Source organism: Colletes latitarsis, chromosome 7 (genome assembly GCF_051014445.1).
Source record: "Colletes latitarsis isolate SP2378_abdomen chromosome 7, iyColLati1, whole genome shotgun sequence".
NCBI classification, from domain to species: domain Eukaryota; kingdom Metazoa; phylum Arthropoda; class Insecta; order Hymenoptera; family Colletidae; genus Colletes; species Colletes latitarsis.
The window spans coordinates 16,877,906-16,901,349 of NC_135140.1; the positions used below are offsets into that span (position 1 = coordinate 16,877,906).

The window sequence follows — 23,444 nt, forward strand, 5'->3', positions numbered from 1 at the left end:
ACTTGTTAGAAAGAAAGTCTCTGGGGAAAAGGATAAATGAGTAAATCTAAATTCATACTTTCGTTATTCCACGAACAAATCAACGAATATATAACACATTTTCATTGTTAAAATCTTGCAAGATGTTTCCCTGCTGCTTTGTTTTACCGTCGCGGTAAGGTAAACCGCCATGTTTTCATTATGAATATACCGAGCAAAGTTAATTAAGCTCCTATTACGTGAATTAAAACAGACGAACACATGATATACGGTAATAATTTGTGCAAAAATGGTACGCGAATAGGCGAGGTTTGTGTAAAATATGAATATTTCATGACCAGCTGTCAAATAAATTACGAAGACAAATGAAATTTTAATACTCCGCAAATGAATTTGTAATGTTAAGATTAATATAATAATTTTCGGTCGTGGAAAAAATGTATACGTTATCTATACGAGTGATAAATTAACTTTTAACCTTGTTTTAATCTATATACAAATTTTTGGTTGGTATTAGAAACTGGGAAAACCTATGATTGGTACTAAGAAAAATTGCTTTATCGAGTGGGGTTTACGCGTCAAACTTTGGTTGCAATATTGACGATTGGCCCACGCCCGGCAAAGCTCGGATCTGGGTTTGGCTTTTTTCGCCTAATCCTGGATCAAAAACACACCCAAAGCATGGAAATATATGTAGTCCGTACATACAGCGTATATGTACATAGACGGTGCGTCACGAGGAACATAATACCTATATGTATATGTTTAGTGGATTTGGGGATATAAAAAAATCTGCAAACAAGACGTTCGCTAATTTTTCTTAAGACAATTGCTGAAAAATTAAAACTTAAACAATTTAAAATACATACTCAGATAGGACCAATGTAACCCTCAAATGGATTAATTATTTAACAATTTTTAAATGCTCTGAAGGAAAGTTGATTTCCATTTACCAATTTGGCAAGAAACAAGTAAAATAATTCAGTTGAGATTGAGAGTCCACTCGAGGGTTAAAACTGATATTCGGAATGGCACAGTGTAAAATGAAAATTTAAAATAACTTATTTATAACAGAAATTTAGTATATTGAAAACTATAAATCTCTTCGAACGACCCAAAAAACTTCGCTCGTGTAGCGAATTCCCTATGAAACCGAATAAACGAAGCGCGGACAAAAAACAGCATTCGCGAAACAAAATAAGCCCCGGTCGTGCGGCGCGCTCCCCCGAAGCATGCTAAACAGACCCTCCGGTCTCTCTTTTTCAGTCCGTCCCGCATTCCCAGCGGCGAATCGAACGAAGAACAGAAATTATTCGGGAATGCCTGCATCGTAGTAAATAATCGAGGAACTAACCCCCGTCATCAGATTCAAAAACCATGAGAAAGCAGGTTTCCCGTCGGTGTGCGTGCGCGATCCGATGCGGAACGGAAAGCGTGCGATGATGCAGGGGGTGGCCTGGGCCGCGTTGGCGGCGTAGAGACCGTTTGGTGTCGCCGGCGGAGGGGTTTGGGGGGGGTGATATGGAAGGGCGGGAAAGGGAAAACGCCGGTCGACGGGGAGGGGGATGCGCGGTGTATTAAACCCGGTGACTCTTGCCGCGCAGCGTGGGAGTTAGTTCTGGTGAGGGCGCCAGCCAGCTCACTCGCTAAACTAAATCCACCGTCCCAACCCTTCGATCCTCCATCCCTCGACCTTCGGCCAACAAAGCAACATCCACGGCCGCAACCTCCTTTCACCGACTTCGACGTCGACGTTTTTTTATCCGCGACTTCCTGGCCAGCCAACCGGGAACCGTCGACAGACGACGCGCGTCTCTCACCAACCGTTCGACCGGTTCGCGTCACCGGGCGAGAACCATTTCTCCGGCGAGCATGCGAGAGTACGCGGTCCGCGGGAGGGAACGCAGCTCGACGTAAGTGCCGTCGCGCTCCAACCGACACTCGAACGAAGACGCTGAACAGTCTGATCCCACGTCTCGACTCCGCACACGTCCACGAGCCGCGACCGTAGTCGACGACTGGCATATCGGGTGACCGACAGCAAGCATGCTGAACGACCGCTCGCACCATTTTGTGTTCGCGTGATCGCGGGGAAGAGCCAGGGTAGCCCCCCATGCCGGTGATCGGAGAGGACACGGTGCCCGCGAGAACCTAGTCCAGAGGCTTCGAAGAGAAAAAGAGTCGTTTGCGCCCCGGTGATTTCGCGCTGAAGTAGCATGTGCGACGCGGGACGAGCTCTGTAAAAGGTTGGGAACGAGGAAGAGAAAGGGTTTTTTCGCAGCACCCGGCCACTGAAGCAAGTATCTCGCACAAAATACGCACACCTACACGTAAATGTTTCCGCGACTCTGCACTCTGTCTCTGTCTCTTGTTAATTTTTAACCGTCACTGTCCGTAAAACCCCCTGCGTCGCCTGTGTGTCACCGCTCTCTCTGTCACTTGTGTATCGATGTGTCCTACCCTTCACTTCATTCGACGCACCCGAAACCCGAAACGGATCGTACGTCGCCTAATTAATTTCTTACCCTGTTACGCGGGAGCACGGTTTTGCACATTTTTCGGGCACCTGTTGATCTCTCGTCCTACATAGCCACTTTTCCGCACTCGAAAGTCGGTACGGGGGAGTTCGATGTCACCGTTGCACGCCGTGTCACCGCGCGTAGAACGCCCGGCAGACACCGCCGTCGGCTTCCGTCGACCGTCGGCCGCCGAACGGCGCAAAACACGCCGGGACCACCGGCGATCCGACCTCTGAGTCGCCTGGATCTTGGACGCGGAAAGATCGAGAAAGCGTCTTTCCCGTCGGAGGACGAACAGAGAGACAGAGGCTACGAGGCTGACCGCCATGCGACGAAAGAAACCAGGGGTAAGCGAGCGACCAGGAGGCCCCCCCCGGAGAAAGATACTCGGGTTACGGAGCACGTAACCGTGACCGATCGATCGGGTTTCATTGTTGCCCACACTGTCGAGCACCTTAAAAGCATCAGCACCAGCACCACTGCATCGCTGCACCCCGACCACGCATCCCCGAGACACGCGCCGCTATTCTTTACTAACCGCCTGATTTCAGGACACGGGCTAAATGCGAGACTAGCGTTCAACCGCTGGTTAAAAGAGGATACCCTTAGGGACGGGATGAGACTGGCCGAACGCGTTTAAGAAACCGCTTTTCCCTCATGCGACGGAAGCCTACGCGGGGTTATATCGATTGATCCGCCTGGTCATCGCTCATCGTCCGCGTTTTCTTCCCTAGTCGCGCCACCCACGAAGTCGTTACCCACCCCCCCACCCTCCCTACAGCCCAGCTAACGAAAAGTCGGCCTAAACCCAGAGTTGTGCCTTTCGACTGGCAGCGAAGAACTAGCGATCAGAGGCGAGACGTCGGGATCAGAGGCCCGTGAGACGCCTGACAGTCAACGACCCGCCGAGTCGAGAGATAGTCGTCTGTATGATGGCGGTGTGCATGTTCTGGCTGCTCACGTACGTGGGACAGGGCCTGGACCTGGCCGTGGGGAATCGTCCTGTGATCATCATGCAGGGATCGCAGGAGCAGGACTACCGCCACGGGACCGGCATCAGAAAGAAGAACGAATTGAACTCGGTCGGCAATAACCTGTTGCACTTCAGGATATATCCTCCTGAGGCGTCCCATCGCGACGACCTGTCCAATTGGCTGTTGCTCAACGACGAGCCGAGGATCTCGTCGTGGACCCCGGCGGGCATATTGATCGATGACATGATCAGGGAACCCAGGGAACTGCAGACGGTGTTCTTCGCCCTATCACCGACGATGCTAAACGTCCTTTACTCGGAGTACATGACGGCCAACCAGCCGGGCGAGCAGTTCCCGCACGAGGATCAGCCTAGCCACCTCGGTCAACGCGGCAAGAAGCTAAGGATAGACTGCAGACACCCGAGGAACACCGTCAGCCTGCCCATCAGGATCTGCGACGACGCCGCCGGCAGAAAGAACCATCAGGAATCCAGACAATCGAGCTACGAGGATCTGTTCGATCAGAAACGCGCCGGGAGTACGAAGACTGATATGACGCGGGGCGAGAAACCGCGGGACTACCAGAACAACGGCTTCGTCTCGAGGGCGTTCGCGATAGACTCCAACAAGCTTCCTGGAAAGAGGAGCCAAACGCCTACCGGACGCCGCTCCATCGACCTTCCCGGAGAGTCTGCCCCGCATCAAGCTCAACCTCCGTCGTCTCTAGGGGCCGGGATCAGCGTCGCTTCTCAATTTATGCTCAGATCTACCAGGGGAAGCATACAATACGATGTCCCGCAGATCGGTGAGTGACACTTTCTTGCTATTTGCTTAGTCGGGAAAGAATCGTTGGGAACCTGGGGATTTGGGATGGGGGATGTTGAGTTGAGGGATCGTGTTCGGTCAGGAATCTTGCGAAATAAGATTTTTTGGGTTTGGTTTAGGTTTAGGTTTCTGAGAGTATTGCATTTTCAGAATATTCACTGAAAGTATTAAACAGTGTTAGGAGTCTAAGAAGACCTAGAGTAAAACCTAAAGTCATTTTATTTACGCCTAAAATATGCAACCATATCTTCTCTGCAGAAAGGAGTTGAAATACGTATGCCCCAAACCTAATACAGGTGTATGTAGTTCAGGAGTTACAACAGATGAAAGTTTGATTATTTCAGTGTATCATTCGTATTATCTATATTTTAAAGTTATTTTTGTAATTCCCAAGGCGTACGGCAATTGGTTACTCGGTGAGACCTGACTATAATCTTTCTGAAATATTCATTGGGGCTTTTTAGCAGATTTAAATAGACCTAACCTTTAAACAAATCAAATGAAAATAACAGTAAGAAAATTAGATTTGAAAAATGTAGACAAATTATGTTTTCTTCAAGTTCGTAGTATTTGAAGTTATTCTTGGAATTCCTAATCCAGGGGTATAGGAATTGGTTACTCATTGTCAGTGAGACTTGACTATAGTCTTCCTAAAATATTCATTGATAATTTTGACAGGTCTAAATCTGTCTAACCTATACACAGATCAAAGAAAACGATGACAGACATACGAGGATAATAAAAATGTAGACAATTCCCTATGGTTCGTAACCTCATATTTAAAAATTGATTTTGGAATTTTTATTTCACCTGTATACCAATGGATCGGTAAATAAAATTCTAAAAACAAGATAGATTCAATGAAAATCACAACAATCGAGTTTTATTAAAAAAATGTAGGCAAAAACTGTGAAGCTCTACTCTTGGAATCATAGTACTATACACTCGTGTTAATTTTCGATCTACTCGATCGAATACCGTAGCATACTATGGTAGTATATTGGTGAATGAAATTTGTTTAGACTAGACTAAGCAGATCAATACTTCTAATGGAATAGACCCAAGGTAAACGAAGTTGGCAATTATCTAAGCAGAATGAGAATGTTGATCTCCCTTGATTCGGTTCAAGCTCAACAGAGAACACCCTGTACAAGTATTATCCCATGAAAGTTCCCCTTTAACGGTAGTAAAAATATGTAAGCTTTTGTAACTGGTAACTTTACCTTGTAATTTCGAAACATATCTGTCGGCGCTTCCAGTTAGTTTCGACACGCGTAATTCAAAGTTCATAAAGTCACGTTGCAAGCTCTGAATCCGTATTGCTATTCCGTCTCGCCCCCTCGAAACTTTCGTTGCTAAACTGTGAAAATATTCGTTCTTTCTCGTTCGCCCGATGACATTCCTCTAAACTAATTTCAAAGCTCGCTTGTTCGACGAACACGGTCGTATAAACGTAGTTGTTCTCGCCATACCACTCCTCCCACCCTGATCTGTTTAGTTTGGTACAGCATATACATAGATGAAAGTGATTCGGTGGTATCGTTGGAAACTTCAGATAGTCAAACTAAAAGTTCCAGCGTCGCCTTCGTTGGTCGAAACCAGACGAAGTTTGATTGGGACGACAAATTGACCAATGAAAGCTCTTTCGAGAACCCTTGAATCCGATGAGAGAAATAATTGAATGAAGAATTGAACCTTGCACTTAAAACAACAATGGAATATTTTTGGAAAATGGGGAGCAATCTTTTCCAACGCATCTCTGAGTATCCTTTAGATGACAATCTTTCGGGTATCGATTATTTATAATAGATTATCAAAGCAAGAACGCCCCCTATACACCGAATTTTTATACATTACCTCTTTTAATAATGATTTAACTTCATTTTTTCAATACAATCCTATATTTTTAAATGTTATTGCATAAAAAAAGCAGTAATATCCGATAATAGGAATTATAATCATATTAATGCATTTAAAAAAATTAAATTTCTCTCATTTTCTCGTTATCGGCGCAGTAATAGCCTCTACAACCTCTTTAATAATAATCCATACTGTGAGATTATTTACGCAGCAAATACATCGAGAGTTAGTGCAGGTAATTCTAATAATACGGCAAAAGAATATTGTTTGATAATAATCGTGTGATTAAAACCATATTATCGAATTTAATTACAATCGAGAGTTAAAGGTTTGAGGAAAATGAAATGCCTCCCATTTTCCCGTTATCGATAATACTACGCTCTGTTGCATAACTCTTAACAATGCTCGAAAATATTATTCAATAGTAGCAATTCTGGTCAATTTATTGGTTCGTGTTTCCAATCAGTATCAAATAAACTTTTTCGACTCCCAGGATTTGGTCCTTTTCATAATTCTAGATAATCTATAAAGCATACAATAGTTTATGGGGATCTAATTAAGTTAATTACATGCGCGAGGAAAATTGTTGTGTGGTATTCGTAACTAGTATCCTAGCTTGAGGCGTTTGGTTAATTATTTTGAAAATTCTGGATAAACATACATTTATAGTCCAGGTGGTTCCCTTATAATTAGTTAATATCTAAACGCAAGGTAATTCTAACAAATTTGAATAATCATAGGTTAAGAAAATTTATTAATATTAATATTATTTGATCTTGTATGTCCAACTCGCGCATAAAATTAAATTTCTGCCATTTATCTGCCATTGATTAAATAACGCCCTCTGTAACATAAATTTTGATACATACATAACCTCTTTAAGAGTACCCTAAATCTCTTTCTCCGATGCAATGCTATATTTTAAACTGTTATGGGTCATTATCATTATTTAAAATGCAGATGTAGCAAATTCTAACGTCTGAAAATACTGTTTAACAAGAATTACTATAGTTAATTGCTACCATTACGATGCAACAACGCCACCTATTCCTAGAATTCCGATACATAACCTCTTTAACGATACTTTTTTCTCCAAACCTCTAAATACTATCATGTAATATCAATATTTATATAGCAGATCCATATATATATATTGTTAAAAATACTCCACAAAAATAAATACCGTTCGATAACAGTAATTTTAATTTATTAAAATCAAGTGTCCGGCTCGCGAAGGAAATTAAATTTCCGTCACCGTTTCGTTACCGATCAATACACCCCCGAGCGCCACATAAATTTCAAAACACTTTCCCGCCCCCCCGATAGGCCGCGGGTATTTGTTATTTTTAACTTGATTAAGCAGTCGTAATTGGCGCGGAATTTTTTTCTACTGTGTAACGCGCATCGATTTTCAAGTCGCGATAGTAAACAGCGCGTCTCGTTTAATGACTTTTATCGTGCTCTCCGATCGCGATGGCGCACCCCCGCTGATGCCCGGACGGATTACAGAGAAGTGACAATTTAATCGCAGGGTTTCGTATCAGCGTCACACCGCGGCATTTTCCGCGAAAAAAGGAAAATAAAAGAAAAAGAAACGAAGAATGATAAACGCCCGGGGTCGTGGGATTAATTTTGCTCGAGTGACCTTTACGTTAGCGGGAGCGCGAGAGGGTGGAAGGGGGGCGGTGGGTCGGGATCGATCTATCGAGTTTCGATTAGTTTATACCCGATCACCTGCGCAGCAAATTAAGTGACGCTGATTAAACAGTCGTAGATTCTTGTTTCTGTCGCCCTTTGAGCGTTTCTTTCCACTTCCAACCCTCCCCCCTCCCCTCCCTCTCCGAAGTTAATTAAAATTGATATCGAGAACGTCGTTGGTCTTGTACGGGGGGTGCGTGATTCATTGCAGTAAGTTGATACTGATACGCGCGAGCTGGTTTTATTACAAGTGGTTCCCTTTCTGTTGGTGGATGCTTTATGGCAGGAAGGATGGTAATTAGATGTCGACGATACTTTTCGAGAAAGATATATGTACTCGAGAATTCAATTTTGTGGGGAATTTTAGCTACGGATGATTTATAAGTTCCATAACTTCGAATAGTGTTGTGGCATCTTAATATTTCTACGCTCTAGCGTTATCATATTGCACTTTGTATAGTGTACTTTAATGTAGTAATGATACCCTATTAGAGTCGTGCTGCTATCATCAAGTGTTATATAGCAATTGTAGAGTAGTAGTTGCTATAGCATATGGTAGGAATGTTAATACTGCGACGATACTACTGCACTGAAAGTGCAATATAATTATAGTATTACTATACAATACTGTATAGTATTTACTTTATCTAAATTTATATAATATTATATCTATAATAGCGACAGTATCACATCATAGACTAAATCTCTATAATATACTCTAACTGCTATATTATTGCTATACAATATAATACTTCGATGATATAGAAGTTCTTTAGTATTATAGTAGAATACATACAGTAATCATACTGTGCTATAAAATAGTAATTGAGTATCGCTATTGTAGCAACTATAATCCTGCAATTGCTATATAGCACTTTATGATAGCAGAATTTACTGTATAGTACGTTTAACCAACTATAGTGATATTATAATTTGACATTAGCATACTATAAACAATATCAGTCTCTAATTTCTTAATTTGAGTCTCTATAATATTAATAAGGGTATCTATTATAGAAAATGGTGTAATGAAAAGGTACGTCTAGGAAATTTAATACCTGTAGATCGTCCCCTATCAAGGCGAAACCAATCAACGCAATTATCGCTCCGAGATATTGAAATAATGATAATTACTGGGTTATTATTATCGATAGGTAATCGCACCTGTTGCAGCTCACACACGAACGCGTATCATCACGCGATACCAATTTCAGTTCCCACGTCTTTCCCGATTAGAAATCGGTACGGGCAAAAATAGGAAACGCTCCACATTCCCATCGAGGACACGTTCCACTATATACAGGGTGGGTTCCATTATTACGAAGCGTTACAAGCGATTCTCCTTTCGAAGTGTCACACAGTGAAATAAAATTTTTATTCGAATTATATTAACGAATTTTTATTCGTTATGAAGACTACTTAATTGAGAGTGATATATTTTACAAAAAAGACTCCGTTCTTCAGCCCCACTTCCACGTAATTTCTTTTCATTTTCTCCCTTTCTGTATTTGTTCTCCGGGTTTGTATAGTTCACTTTTATCGTTTCATAACGTCGTTACTGCAATTGAACGCGTCGCAGTTATGCAATTATCGCGCGGACAATTGACAAAATGGAAACCACCCCATTCAGCGGTGGTTGAACGTTTTATTTTGAAATGAAGACTAATTGATTTTTAAAGACGATCGTCACTTGCGCGAATTACTACCACATCCGAGCGTCGGAATTCGTTTTTCTGCATTTTTCACCCGGAGAATTGCATGCCCCAGTGGTTTTTGCTGCCCCCACCGATGGTTCTCAACCCTTTCTGTGAGAAAACTTGAAACTTAGAAAAGAGGAATCACGTGTTTAAGTGAAATAAGCCTCGTTGTAAAATAAATACCCAATTACATTATATGATAGAATATATTTTGGATTTTTAATAATTATATTTGTATCATTGGACATAACCAAAAATTAAAGATCAGTAGAGTATTAAGATTATTTCAAGGATATTCAAGGATTAAATTTTCAACAAATATTATTAACAAATATAATAAAACTAAAATGGTCGAGCGTCGAAGATTATCTTAGAGCATTCTCTGTGTAATCCCTTCAATCTTCGTCCTGCAATCGTGTCTTCCTATACGATCACATTCACATTGTTCGCTCGAAATGTGATAAGAACGCGGATTACGCGGCCATAATCGCCATTGTAAATGCATCAACGGCGACTTTGAAAGAAGCTTCACCCCGACTGAACGAACTGTAATGCAGAAGTAATTTAAATACAAAAAAATCACCATCCCATCGACCTAGAAAACTTCAACACCAACCCTTTAAATCAGTGGTGCACAACGTTCACCCCCTTTAATCTAGGGTTGAGACACCTTCGTCGAATTATTCGAAAAATTCGAATGTTCCATTCTCAGAAATTACATTAAATAAACATTTAAATGCACCAGCTTGAAATAACATTACCATCATTTTAAATTTAAATATATTATTTTATTTGGTCCACTAAGGAAAACTATCGTGCACCTCTGACCTAAAGCCTAATGAATATTCCTGATCTCCTCTTCTCGTTCCACCCTCTCCTCCTCCAACTCTTCTTCGAAGGATTAAATTGATCTCGGTTAATTCTTCTGCAAGAAGAAAATATTGTTGATTGCTTTAGTCGAGTCAAGCTTTTTGTTTTAAACGTAAAAAGTTTTAAAATCTCCAATATGCAGGGTGTTCGGCCACCCCTGGGAAAAATTTTAATGAGGGGTTCTAGAGGCCAAAATAAGGCGAAAATCAAGAATACCAATTTATTGATGGAGGCTTCGTTGAAAAGTTATTAACAATTAATTTCAAAAATTCGTTCTGGAAAAAATTATTTTTGGTTGCAGGGGTCAATTATAAGCATTTTTGGTGAATAGACATACCCTCAAATTCCTACTCACTTTGGAGGAAAAAATTCGAGGTGTGCAATTTTTCGACAAAATTAAAAAATTTCTAATCATTCTGGAAAAATTATTTTCGGTTACGGGGGTCAATTACAATAATTTTTTATGAATAGATCTACCCCCGAAATCCTACCTACTTTCTAGAAAAAAATTCAGTTCAGGCGGAACTTTAAACCTTCAATAACTTTTTAAAGAAATCTCTATCAACAAATTAATATTCTTGAAATCTCTACCAAACCTCTCTATTTGATTGCAAGAAAAGAGGTAATACTTTAACTCGAAAAAATCAATTAAAAAAAAAATCAAAACTCGGGTTTATTTTAATCGATAAACTTGATTCTATCGTGTCAACTAGAATTACAAAAATATCAACAATATTTATGCCTCTAATAACAAATTAAATTGATTAAATTCTGTTCGAAACAAAATTTGTTCTTTCGATTAATCTCCATATTGTTTCTTTCGGTTTTAAGAGCTCTGGAGAAGGATTAACAAATTCAATGACGAACCGATCGCGTTGAGATAGGGGTAGGGGGTGAAACGACGGGAAAAAGAGCGAGGCACGTCCTTGCAGAACCGACCAACGATATTTCTGTCAATTTGTTTCGAACAGATGCGCACGCAGGAGCTGTCAGAAATAATTGCGCATTGTTAGCGCTGTCGGAGGAACACTGCCTGAAATTTGCATTCAGAGACGTTGGAAACATCCTTGAACAGAAGAGGACATCCTCCCTTCCTCCGTCAACCCCCACCACAGTCAGTTTTTTATTCGACCATTGGCTTGGGGCTAGCAAAAGCTTTGTTAGGAATCTATCGAACGAACAAAGAATTAAAGGAAGGGGGAATTCTCGTGTAACAGGTTCGAGAAATCGATTTTTCTTTGTAAATCGAATCTACAGAATTTCAGAAATAATCTAGCAAAATTTGTAAAGTTTTGTGTTGCAATATTTGTTTAAATATTTTTCTCTGTATTCCTCGCTGTTACTAAATATTGAAAAGAAATCTTACAATCTATATTTTCACAAGGGATGATTTCACCCCCTAAGACCGTATAAGAACGAATAATGGTTTCTTGTTACGTATGAATTGTTTGCGTATAACGTTTCAAAACCGTGGAAATTTTCGGGTTCGCGAACGCCCCTCGCGAGATTAATCAGTAATAATAAAGTAGATTTGTAATCAGTAATTTGTTTTTGCTTGTTCCAACCCTCGTGGCAGCTATAAAATGAAACTAATATTGTATACTTTTTTGCATAAATGAATTTATCGAAGATCTGGGCATAAGGTCGTATAATAAACGTGATTTAAAGTTAATTGAAACCATAATGTAGACTCGAAATACTAAATCAAGTTCCATATTAATTTCTTTCGCGGTTATTTTTTTGTTTCAGTCTCTTTTTTTATTATCTGCTGATTTTTCACTATTAAAGGTTGACCTAAATAGAAACATAATAAAGGTGGTTGAAACGTTGTCGTTGTAAATATTGAACTTTGTTCATTTGTTTGCTTTGAAAACCAAACTTTCCTTTCTGCTTTCAACGACTACCGAGAACAAACGGAGGATCTTTTAATCAATTTTAAATTGATAAAATGTTTCCAGTAAAATGTGTTTACAGTTTCGGAGTGTAGTATTAAATCGTATAGAGTGACCCTCGAATATTTTCGAGTTTGGAAATTCCACCGCAACCTTCGCAGAACGACGCTTTCAAGGCACGAATCTTTAAGAAAATCTTCTCCAACTCTCCAAACTAGGTAAAACCCTTAAAGCATTAACAAAGGGTTGACCTTTAGGGCAGAGAACTGTACCAGCGTTTCGAAACGTTTTGAAAGTACAGCATTGCCAGAGAAGTTGTAACAAAGTTATCCCCACAGTACTCTGAAATTACACCTACATGGATAGAGTAAATAGATAGAATACTGAGATAACGTAATACCACACTGGAGGAATATTAAACCGAAACGTACCAAGATAAGAACAGAAATTCCGCCAGATCGCACTTTTTCTGAAACTAAAAAAATAGGAACAAATCTAATGAAAACCGTGGTCAAGTAAATTACTAGAATATCTAGCAGTTAAGTTAATTCAATGATTACGAGGCTAAATAGTAGATTTACTATTTTTATATCATTTTGAAAATTACAAAGTAATATTAAAATAAAAAGATATTAAAATAGAAAAGTGTCTGTCGAGTGTAATTAAAATTGGCGATTAAACTCAAGTGTATTCCCTTGTAAATAAAGTGATGCAACGTTAGAGGAACACAGAAATGAAATAATAGTTAATCAAGAAAATACCGAGACGGAATAAAAAAACACGTAAAGAGGAAAGAATTGAGATTGAAAAATACCGTACTCGAGGAACACCGGGATAATAAGACATTGGAATAAAGGGATATCGGAATATGAAGCTGCGTAAATAGGAAAATACAAAATGGTTTTCCTCCTTCCCTTTCGGGAAGATCATTCATAACGCACGAATTAATGAATGGTTGCGGTGGTGCAGCTAGGCGGATGCTAGGGAGCAATTTCATCCCCTGGGCTACGAATATTCATATTTTCATTATTAAAATTTTGTTACACATAACAAAACGAGAATAAACCCCGGGCAAGAACGTTCCCTTCGTCGTGTTTAATAGTTGATCGTAAAATTTTGAAACGAAACCAAAGGCAAACTCGAGTTTAATTACAAAATTTTTATTTTTTACATTCTTTAAATAATTTTTGTTTTATTGTCGACGATGTTTCGGGGATGATGTCACGCTCGAACTGTTACACCCTAATCGATCTCGGACAAATAAATTGGTGATGCTCGAGGACGGGATATTGAATCGTTCGTATATTACAAAACAAAGAATATTGTCAATGGGGCAATGGGGCAATGGGGAACCCTCTATCAAATCGGTTATGTGAATTTAATTTACAAAAGTATGAATTTGTTTTGCAAATAGGGTGAAGTTTATCCATAATTTAAGCATTTATTTATACAAGTGCGTACTTAAAGATGTCTATCAATTTTTGGGGGGGTGACGATCGCCATTGTTAATTCTCGAGTCTACTAATATGTATACTATTGATTAATGCTATACGAAACAGTGTAAAACGCTTGGAAAGAAAACACTGATACCCGATAACATTGAATTTCATATGACGCAGCTTTGAAACTGCAACCTTGCAGGATATTTCGCATAAAGAGATGTTCGTGATCCTTTGGAGTTGCGTCGATTTTGCATAAAAATAGTAGCGATCGATAGTGCGAATAATGCGATAGAAAAATTATACGAACCGTGACGGAAATTGTGTTAAAATTATAAAAAAGAAAAACGCGATATTAAAACGCGCGAATTAGAAATGCAACTAACAACTCGACGACAGAAATGTACAGATAGATAAATACTAAAATAAAAAAATTAAAATGCGTAGAAATGGTGAAGAAAACAGATCGTCAAAATATATAAAAATGAGAAAAGTAAATACTGAAATAGAAAAATATAAAAAATGAGTCTACGCAGAAATAGATAAATTCAGAAATCCAAACCACAGGGGAAAAGTATGAAAATAAAAATATATATAAAGGCGTGACCACTGTTTTAACAAAATAGTATAGTTATATAGTAACATAATAAAATCACCCGCCAAAGAAGTAAGAAAATAGTGGAGTATCGGAATAGAAATATAATACGAAAAAGAAATATAACGCGTGTCTAAATATAACTTTGCCTTTTCCTTTTTTCCAGAGTGTCCGATCTCGGAAGACGGTCTGGAAAGGTTTGCGTGTCCCAACGCGGATAGAATGGGTAGATACCACTGCATCGAAGATCATGCCTTGTGCGACGGTTTCATAGACTGCCCTACAGGCGAGGACGAGGACAGGCAAGCCTGCATGTTTTACAAAACTGTAAGTCTTTAATCAACGAATATCGTGGCACATTTTACAGGTATACAAATGACACAATCAACGGTGTAATTCTACATCCTATAATCTGCTTCAGTTTTTACAGACCATACATAGCACCCGTCCTATTTTCGTATTCCTCGTCCTCGTGATTTGAGGAACAGAGCTGCTTTGAACAGGAACGTTGTACCGCGTAATATTACAGTAATTTTACATTATCCTTTTCTAATTTAAAAAGACCGCCAAAATTCATATATTCGCGCTCTGCAATCTGTTTACATAACCTGTCTTTCGATTAAGATTGGCGCCAAATTTAAAATGCAAACTATTTTAATCTGTTTTCACAGTCTGTTTAGCCATTAACCCTGCCAATTTTGATTATGTAAAAACATTCCGGGAATAATCTTCTCCTGTAACTCACACTTCTCCGTTTTTCGCCCCACGCCGCTCGGGAACTTCCCAAAGCCACAGAGAAGAAATCTGACCCCGAAAATCTCAATTCATACGCTCGCCGGAGTGTCTGGCCTCGGCTTAAATCTCTAAAAAAAAAGCCTCGTCTCCTTAATTTTTCTCTCCCGAAGGAAAACCTTTTCCATCGCGTGAAAATGGCGCGACGGAAGTAGGGGAAAACGACGGGGGAAAACAATTCCTTAGTCGATTTCCTCGAGAACCACTTAGAGCGAGACCTAACCTTTACATTTGAGCTGAACATCGAGCAGAGTCGCCTGAAGCCACGCTTCCACTTTCGAGATTCGTACAATCGAAGCATTGTTATAGATCTTTTCAGAAAATAAGATACTAATTATTAGAGAGAGACTTAATCGTCAAACTTAGACTGAGCACTGTGCAGAGTCATCTAAAGCCACACTCCCACTTATGAAAATCTCACGATCGACTAGATTTGTTTAAAAAAAATGAAATACTAACTTTTAGAGTGAGACCTAACCCTTAGACTCGAGCTGGGGCTGAACAAAGTGACCTAAAACTACGCTACCAAGTGGGATCGTGGCTTTAGGTGACTCGGGTCAGCACGGGTCAAGTCGTACACACTCGCAACGAAACTGGCTTGAGCGGCAACGCACGAGAAAATGCTGTTTTCTCTGTTTCAGACGAAAGCTCACCTTGACATATTGGCAGATGCCATTTTGCGATGGGCAAGAGGACGCTAATTCCTTTGTTGACGATGAACCTCTGACCTATGCATAAAATCATAAGTCTGACGAGTTTACTTCTTTATACATTCACCTATATATAAATACAACCTATAAATATAAATACAAATATAATATATGATATATTCCCGTGTATGTGTACGCGTACACACACACGCTCTCGTGTACTCGAACACATATCAAGGGTTTTCGTTTTATTGCTAGCGAGCATTTCTCTTGCAAGCGACGGGTGCAGCGAGACGAACGGAATGGGATGAATTTTTCTCCCGCTTCCGCGAGGAATACGATCGCGCGAATTAGATTTGAAAATTTTAGATGCATCGGGATTAATTTTCGAATTCCGAGTAAAAGGGATCTTTTAATAAGATACAAATATTTTCAGAATTTTTGAATCCCAAATATTTGATACTTGAGAATTATAAAAAGAAGATATCAAACATTCCTCAGCGGCCAAGTCCATCAGGGGATCTGTAGGGCCCATTTAGAAACACATTCGTTAAGGCCCCTAAATTAAAAATTAAAAGTATTACAATTTTTGATTTAAAAAAGCATTCAAAATATAAACGAAAGTTATTTAAAACAGATTACCTTAGCAACGGGCCCACCTGGGCATCAGGCCCAATCTAGAGCAATCTTAAAATAAATTCACGAGTTCCATTCAGATTTTCCACGATGTCTCGTCTCAAGAAATAATTTTTTTAGTCTCTTGGGGAAAAAATTGTTAAATCGGGACACTTGGAATAATTCCAAGTCGATCGAATTCCTTGTGGAGGACGGGGATTCCCCGGAACGTCGAGATTTCCTTTCCCGTTTCCTCTCTGCGACAAGCTTGCAAGGGGAGGATTGGCTGATGAGAAGACGAACACCCTGCTCGCATTTTCCCCATTCTCCCGCATCGTCTATTTTGCAGAGAGTTTTCCCTTTCTCCCGCGTAACCGTAAATACTTAGAGGAGAGATAGATAGAGAAAAAAAAGTGAGAGATGTTCACGTTGAAACCAAACTCAGGGGAACATAAAGATGAATAGTCTCTCGAGCAACACTCGGCCCTGACAGAGGCCGATCCGTGCTCGATTCTCCGAAGGGTGCGGATTCTGATGTGAGCTCGTGTCAACGCGTTCCCGACGATATCGATATTCAAAAGACAAAAATCTTTTTCTGGCCGATGAATGGTGGCGTTCTTGCAGCTCGAAGTTGAGACGAGCGACGGACAATCGACGCGATTGATTGATCCTGGACAGTTTGGTATTGTTACGAGGTCCGTTGTCCCGAAGGTAACTCGAGATGATTGTTGGAGGACTTTGGGTGATCGTATATAGGCGTCCTAGTCCTTTGATGAACCCCTTTGGAACAGTTGCACAACGTTCGTGGAATATTATGCTGTTTGGTAGTTAGACGTAGCAGAAGTTTGAATGGATTTAGACTTTGTTTAACGTCGCCTGGCCTATTAACAAAATGGCAGTCGGTAAATGGAGTGCAAGATGGTAGGTTAGCTAGTTCAGGACTGTACTCCAGGAACCTCTCAAGATCTGAGCCTATTCTTCTCAAAGTTGACATCGGAGTTTGTTAGAGTACAAACGATTTTGACTCAAGAATTTCAAATGCAAAATTGTCCGCTCAAGGGAGAGAAAGGATACTCGTCCCTTTGCTCTGTGAAGCCTAACCTCAGAGATCAGAGTTCCCCCCCAAAGATCCGGAGGTCCTCCAGTACGAGAAAAGGAATTAACTCAAAAGTGTGACAATCAGTCAATTTTTTTATCAAAAGTAGACTTAGTAGATTTTGCTGTATGAGACCCACGAACGAGTTACCTTCTATCTAAGGAAGAGGATCGAGATATCTAATCTGTGAACTGAGAAATAACAAACTTAAAATATAAGGTATCGTTGCATAATCTTCAAAATCAAATTCGATTAAAATTCAATTTAAAAGAATTGAAGTTAAAGCCTTGGTAGACCTAAAACTCAACCGAAAGCTGGAGTCGAGGTTGCCATTGACCAGAGGAGGAGAAGGATCCATGACGGAAGTCAGAATCGAGATTTGTCTATGCCCGTCTGACTGGGCCCACCTCCACAGGAACGCGTTGGCCGGGCCTCCCCGTCACAGCAACCAGGTATCCTCACATTAAAGTACAAATTAAGGGTGTCCGAGGTTTCAAGGGGGCGTTTTAGGAGGCGACACTGCTGCGACCTCAAACAATCGAGCGATTCCCGCGTGATACCCGTGTAAACTCACCTTCGACTTTATTTTCGTACGACACGAACGCTACTACAGGCTTTTTCGAAGACTGAGAACGAGCCACTCGTTTTAATTGGCCCGGGGGGACCGGTCGGCTGGCCCCTTAAGGCCCAATCGGGCCCCAGAAGCGATCAGCCGTCTGTTTCTTGGACTCTTCGTCGGCGATGTCGAGCCAATCACGCTCGAAGTGGAACCGTAATAGATCCAGTTTGTAAATTGGCCACTTAGGCGTAACGACGACGAAGTCTCCAGGGCTCAGCCACCCCCATAGAAACGAAATCGTGCGTATCGAGTGATCCCAAGTGGGCTAAATCTCCCCCTCCCTTCTCTTGGTTATCGTTCCAAGATTCTCGCCTGCTGGATCGTTGCGTTCCTGATCCCTGTTCTTCACAGTTCTTTTTCCTCCTCGTTAAAGTAAATATTAGCTTAGCGGTAAATGTTTGACAGTGTCTCGAGCGACACCTCCCCTTTTTCTGCAAATTGTTCAGAACGAAGTGGAGAGGCGAAGTGTTTGCGTGCTTGAACCTTGCCAACCGAGAGGAACATTTTCTATCTTTTACTCTGACTCTCAGTTTTGGGGAACATTGCAAGTCTATTGTCCAGGTTCTCTTGGTCCTAGAGTACTCGTTTAATCTCCGTATCTATATTCAACGAAGGACTGTTTTATCGAACTTATACTTTTCATGTTCAGTTTTTTCCCCGGAGGAAAATCTTAAATAAAATTTCAAAATCGAAAGTTCTGAAAGGATCTCGAGGGGCAAGGTGCAAGCACAGACGTCGACCCTCTCAATCGAGACGTCTCGAACGCGAGACTTGCTGTACTGCCGTGTGTTTGCTTGTTTTAAGTACGACGAATGAGAACGCATGCGGTTCCGAGAGTTGCGCAGTCTTTAGACTCGTTGGAGTTGTTCGTGTTTCGTCGAATAAGCTGTAAGGTTCTACGATTAATAAAAAAAAAAAAAAATAAAACGACTCTATGGTTAACTATCGCTAGAATAAATCTTGAGGTAAAATGAAAATGAGAAAAAAATGAAAAAAAAAAATAAATAAGATTGGCAGACACCGACGAGGCTCAACTACGCAATACATGTAAGATGGCGACGACGAGAGGAAGAGACTCGCGAACGTGTCGAGCGAAAATCCCCTTATGCAAGGTCAATTCAGTATTACAGCGTCTAGACTATATACATACATTTGTAAAGTTTTGTTTCACGGTCGCGACGATCGAGACCCGGAGGCGGGACGACGGACTCGTTCGCGGATCCGTGGACTACGCTAGCGTCGGTATTCGAGTCGAATAATAAGAGGAAGATGGTCCTTAATGAAAAATAAATACGACTTCTTTGCGTTAAACAATGAATGCGTTCATTTCTGTTCGTTCGGATTAAATGTGGAGTGGATGTAGACATCAGATCACCACGTGATCAAAGTCACGTGACCGAATTCTATTGGTCCGTAATGACCACTGGTGTACCGTAGAGACGCATCGAACGTCGAAACACACGTGATCGAAAAACTAATACTAAAGCTTCCATTAAAATGTTATTGCAATTATCAGAGCCTTGAAAAGTAACCAACGATATTGGATCGTTACAATCAGACGAACCTTTTTTGCACTGAAAATATTTGTTGGGGCTATTTCACACATTTTAGTATTGCTTTGCAAATTATAAAAAAAGAGAAGGGGCATTACATACGGTCAATGTAAATGGAAACGTAAACGAGGGAAGGTGAAATTAAAACATCGTCGTGGACAAATAAAAGTGATTCCCTGGAACGTGTGGCGTCGTCGCGACTACCGACGCGAGCGTATGTACATATACATATGTGCACTTTCGTTTGAAGCGACTCGTCAAGTGCCAGATTCGTTCGTAGACGCTTTTCAGTTTGCGTAGTTTGGCGTGATTCGTGAAAGAGGAGCACGTTAGTCGACGACTTTGTTTGATCGAATCATCTAAAAAAAAAAAAAAACAGGGTTGTACCCTTAACCCTCCGCGACTCACAACGTCACTAGATTCTTCGGTTCGTTTCTGATAGCTTTACGAACGTCCAGGTGGACAGAGTCGCGTCGTTAGCCGAGATTCAGTTTCGCAGCTTCCCAATAGAGACGTTTGGTAGTATGGTTATTTTTTTTTTCTTTCTTTTTGTTCGATTTGCGAACGAGACTGGGTCACGGAGGGCTAAGCGAACTGAACATATCAGAATCTACGTATTTTTCATCAGAACAGAATATTTTTAATATTCATCGAACGACGCGCGCAGACTTAGAGAGAAAAAAAAATAAAAATAAAAAACAAACACTTCCTGTTTGCTCAGCGGTTGTTGTCTCTTGGAATATCCGCCGGCACGCGATGAGAAATTGTTGTTCGGTGTACGGATGCTTGAACTAATTGTCATTGTTAGCGTTTAACCGGCCGCGTCATTCGTTTTTCGATGTTTTACGAAGAATTCAACGGTCGTTTGTCTCTTTCGACGAAACGCAGCGCAATTATGTATCGATGATGCTCGAACCATCTGTGAAATTATATTTCCTCGTGAATGAACCATGCACTCTGTGGGTAATCGAATATGTTTGCAGTCAAATGAGTACGTTTGTAAATAGGTGGAAAATTCTGTTCCGTTTATTGGAAGTAAATCACTCTTCTGACAGAATGGCAATGGTTTTTTTTTTTATAAAAGTTCCATGTACTTTTTAATTGATTTCAATGCAGCATTTATATTTGGGCATTTGGTATTGAAATTTGAGAAACATTTTTCGATGAAACCTCTTCATAAATTGCAAACTTTCCCCTTTTACAATACAAAAATGGTACATGTAGATCCAAGGAAGCTCTAAATCTTAAACTGTGCCAGATCAAATCTTTTGCCGAAAATCAGAAATGTTTTCGCGTATGGAAAATTGCTCAAATTGATCGATCAAAGACGTTGCGATTCGAAGTATGCGGTCGGTTGAGTGTGAGGGTGTATCAAGGATGTAACGAAGCGAAAGGGCGTCGAGAACAATCAGAACAATCACGTTAGACGACACCGGCAGTGAGTGATCGCATAGAAGCAGGGCCGTGACAAGGCAGGGACAGAAGGGGCACGTGCCCCCGTGCGTTATACTATAATGGCGTCGACAGACGCTCTTAAAAGTAAAAATCAATTATATGTCTGATAGTTGGTTTCTATCTTATCCAACTACCCTTCTTCAACAACAATTCTCTTGAAAATAAAACAAAATCTTCTATCCGACTACAAGACATATAATTTCCTCTAACACAAGTATTATCCAACTTCATAAGAAAAGATTAAAATAGTATTATTGTTTTAAATAAATGATTATATGAAACTATTTCTTGTTACAGTTTTATTCTAATGATCGATATTAAGAAATCAGTGCACCTCTTCGATAATTCGGGATCAAAATTTTGTTACAACGGTACTAAGGATACGTATACGTATTTGTACTGCAAAGGAAACGGGCGAAAGTGGTCATGTTCCGCTGTTGACCCGGGTGCCAAAGTACCTAGGCACGGCCCTGCATGACAGACAAAGAATAAAAATGAAGACATAACTGACAGAGATTAATATAAAGCAACTGGAGGCGTGCGAGAGCTCGAGAATGTCGGGTCGAGATGAGATGGGGAATCCCAACTCTTTGGGGAATCTTGATTCTTTGGGAAATCCCGATTCTATGGGGGAATTCCAACTATTGGGACACCGCCATTTTTGAGTTCTGGCGCCCTTCTCAAGGCAACACACGCTCGCTACTAAGAACGCCGCACGGTTCTTGACAGGTTCTTTTTGATACGACATCTAGCGTTAATTTCTCGAAGCCCGTAAAGGGTAGCTCTCCCCGTGTGATTGTCACGTGGGAGAGTTGTACGCGAGATGCGGGCTACGAGGGCATTTTTATTGTCGCCAGCTTCGGAGATATATTTTTAGACGAAATATCTGTACATACACGAATACACATACACACTGAGAGCATTCTGCGTCAATTCTTCGGCCGGTGCCCTTTTTTTCGCGACGGAACTCGGCTGTCTTTTTCATGCTTCTTGAATAAATGTGCGATGCTTGTTCCATCAAAACGATCTTACTCTTTCTTCATTCTCCCGACCGCGCTTCCACTTTATTTTCACTTTTGGGAACAACGTTTCTCTGTTGCCACGAGTTCTTCTGATTTAATTTGACGTACGAACTATGTAATAAATAAATAAATCTGTCGACAACGTCAGGCAATTAAGCAAGATTGATATACACGCGAGGATCGAGGTGGAAGATGGACGATGTTTTTTTTTTTTGATTGACGTGACGGAGGTCCCTTTAATTACGATATTAAATAGGAAAATAGGTAGCAATTTTGACGAGAAATATTCTTAAAGGGCGGTTTTAATTCGTCCTTAAATTTTGAATCATAATGGAACATGACGCCTCTTTAGAGAAACATTAAATTTCGATTCAAGTTTTCTAGTCGTAATTCGACAAATTATAGCGATTGTTTGCATAATTATAGGGATGAATTGGCGGCTCGCGAGTCAGAAGCCTCCTTTCCTTCTTTCCTGTTCCATATAAGCGCGGAAGAGCTGCTCCCGCTATGACTAGTTGGGCCCAGAAAGGCCAGCGACCGCACCAATCACCACTCCTCACTATTCCTCGCGCTGGGCGGCCCAATAGGGTCTACAGCTCAGTTTCGAGCCGCTTCAGTCCAAGTCGAAACGCTCTAGAGTGATGTAAGGGACCTAGCACAATACGAGAAATATTGAGGAGTGGGGGAAGGTGAGAGTCTCTACCTAGTCTTCCTGATTGGGACGAAGGCCCACTGGACATCTAATTAGTATGGAACATCCATACAAAAATCGAAATTTTTGGGACCACTTTTGACACGTGAGTATCTTTACAGTATTTTTTCCATACGCAAATGTTCTTTATTATTTTTGTGGCTGTAGTTAGATCTTTAACAATGAGAAAACAAAAATAAAACTCTTAAAATATACGTTTAATTAAAATAAAAATTATGCGATATAGAGCGGAGGTTTAAAGTTTGAGTTTTTTAATTTACTTCGTGAAAAGTATTTACGACTTCTTTTAGCGAGAAACAAGTAAGCTGAGTTTATGTTGAAAGGGTAGAAGAATTAGGCGAGGCACAATTTAACAACATTTTCTCTCGCGTTTGTTCGCGAATACATTCAACAGGTGATTAAAAGCATCGTCTTCCCTGCTGCGAATTAAGCGTTATCGTAACTTTTAATATTTTCCCATGAAATGAACTGTTGAACGGTGGCCAATGGAGTCTCTTTGGTATCGCGTTCCAACCTCGACTTAAGTCAACAGAAAGGTACTCCTATTCATAATCGACGTAAAAGAAATTACATTTAATAATT

The 23,444-nt window shown here is 40.6% G+C and overlaps 1 protein-coding gene across 3 annotated transcripts; it reads left to right on the top strand.

Moving 5' to 3' along the window:
- Positions 1-1,612: 1,612 nt before the first annotated feature.
- Positions 1,613-22,138, top strand: Jeb (low-density lipoprotein receptor domain-containing jelly belly protein). 3 transcript variants are annotated; one of them, XM_076768440.1, is made up of 4 exons: positions 1,613-2,845; positions 3,050-4,277; positions 14,515-14,675; positions 15,782-22,138. In XM_076768440.1, the coding sequence occupies exons 2-4, from the start codon at positions 3,428-3,430 to the stop codon at positions 15,839-15,841; spliced, it is 1,071 nt and encodes a 356-aa protein (XP_076624555.1). In that variant the 5' UTR covers positions 1,613-2,845; positions 3,050-3,427; the 3' UTR covers positions 15,842-22,138. The 3 variants fall into 3 exon arrangements, with proteins under 3 accessions (XP_076624555.1, XP_076624554.1, XP_076624556.1); XM_076768439.1 differs by having other exon boundaries at positions 1,613-2,275; XM_076768441.1 differs by having other exon boundaries at positions 1,613-2,225.
- Positions 22,139-23,444: the final 1,306 nt, after the last annotated feature.

Bases quoted from the DNA above. Each gene is read 5' to 3' on its own strand.
- Jeb (XM_076768440.1), top strand. From the start codon at position 3,428: ATGATGGCGGTGTGCATGTTCTGGCTGCTCACGTACGTGGGACAGGGC. The intron at 4,278-14,514 runs GTGAGTGACACT...CCTTTTTTCCAG, and splicing joins ATACGATGTCCCGCAGATCG to AGTGTCCGATCTCGGAAGAC. The intron at 14,676-15,781 runs GTAAGTCTTTAA...TCTCTGTTTCAG, and splicing joins CCTGCATGTTTTACAAAACT to ACGAAAGCTCACCTTGACAT.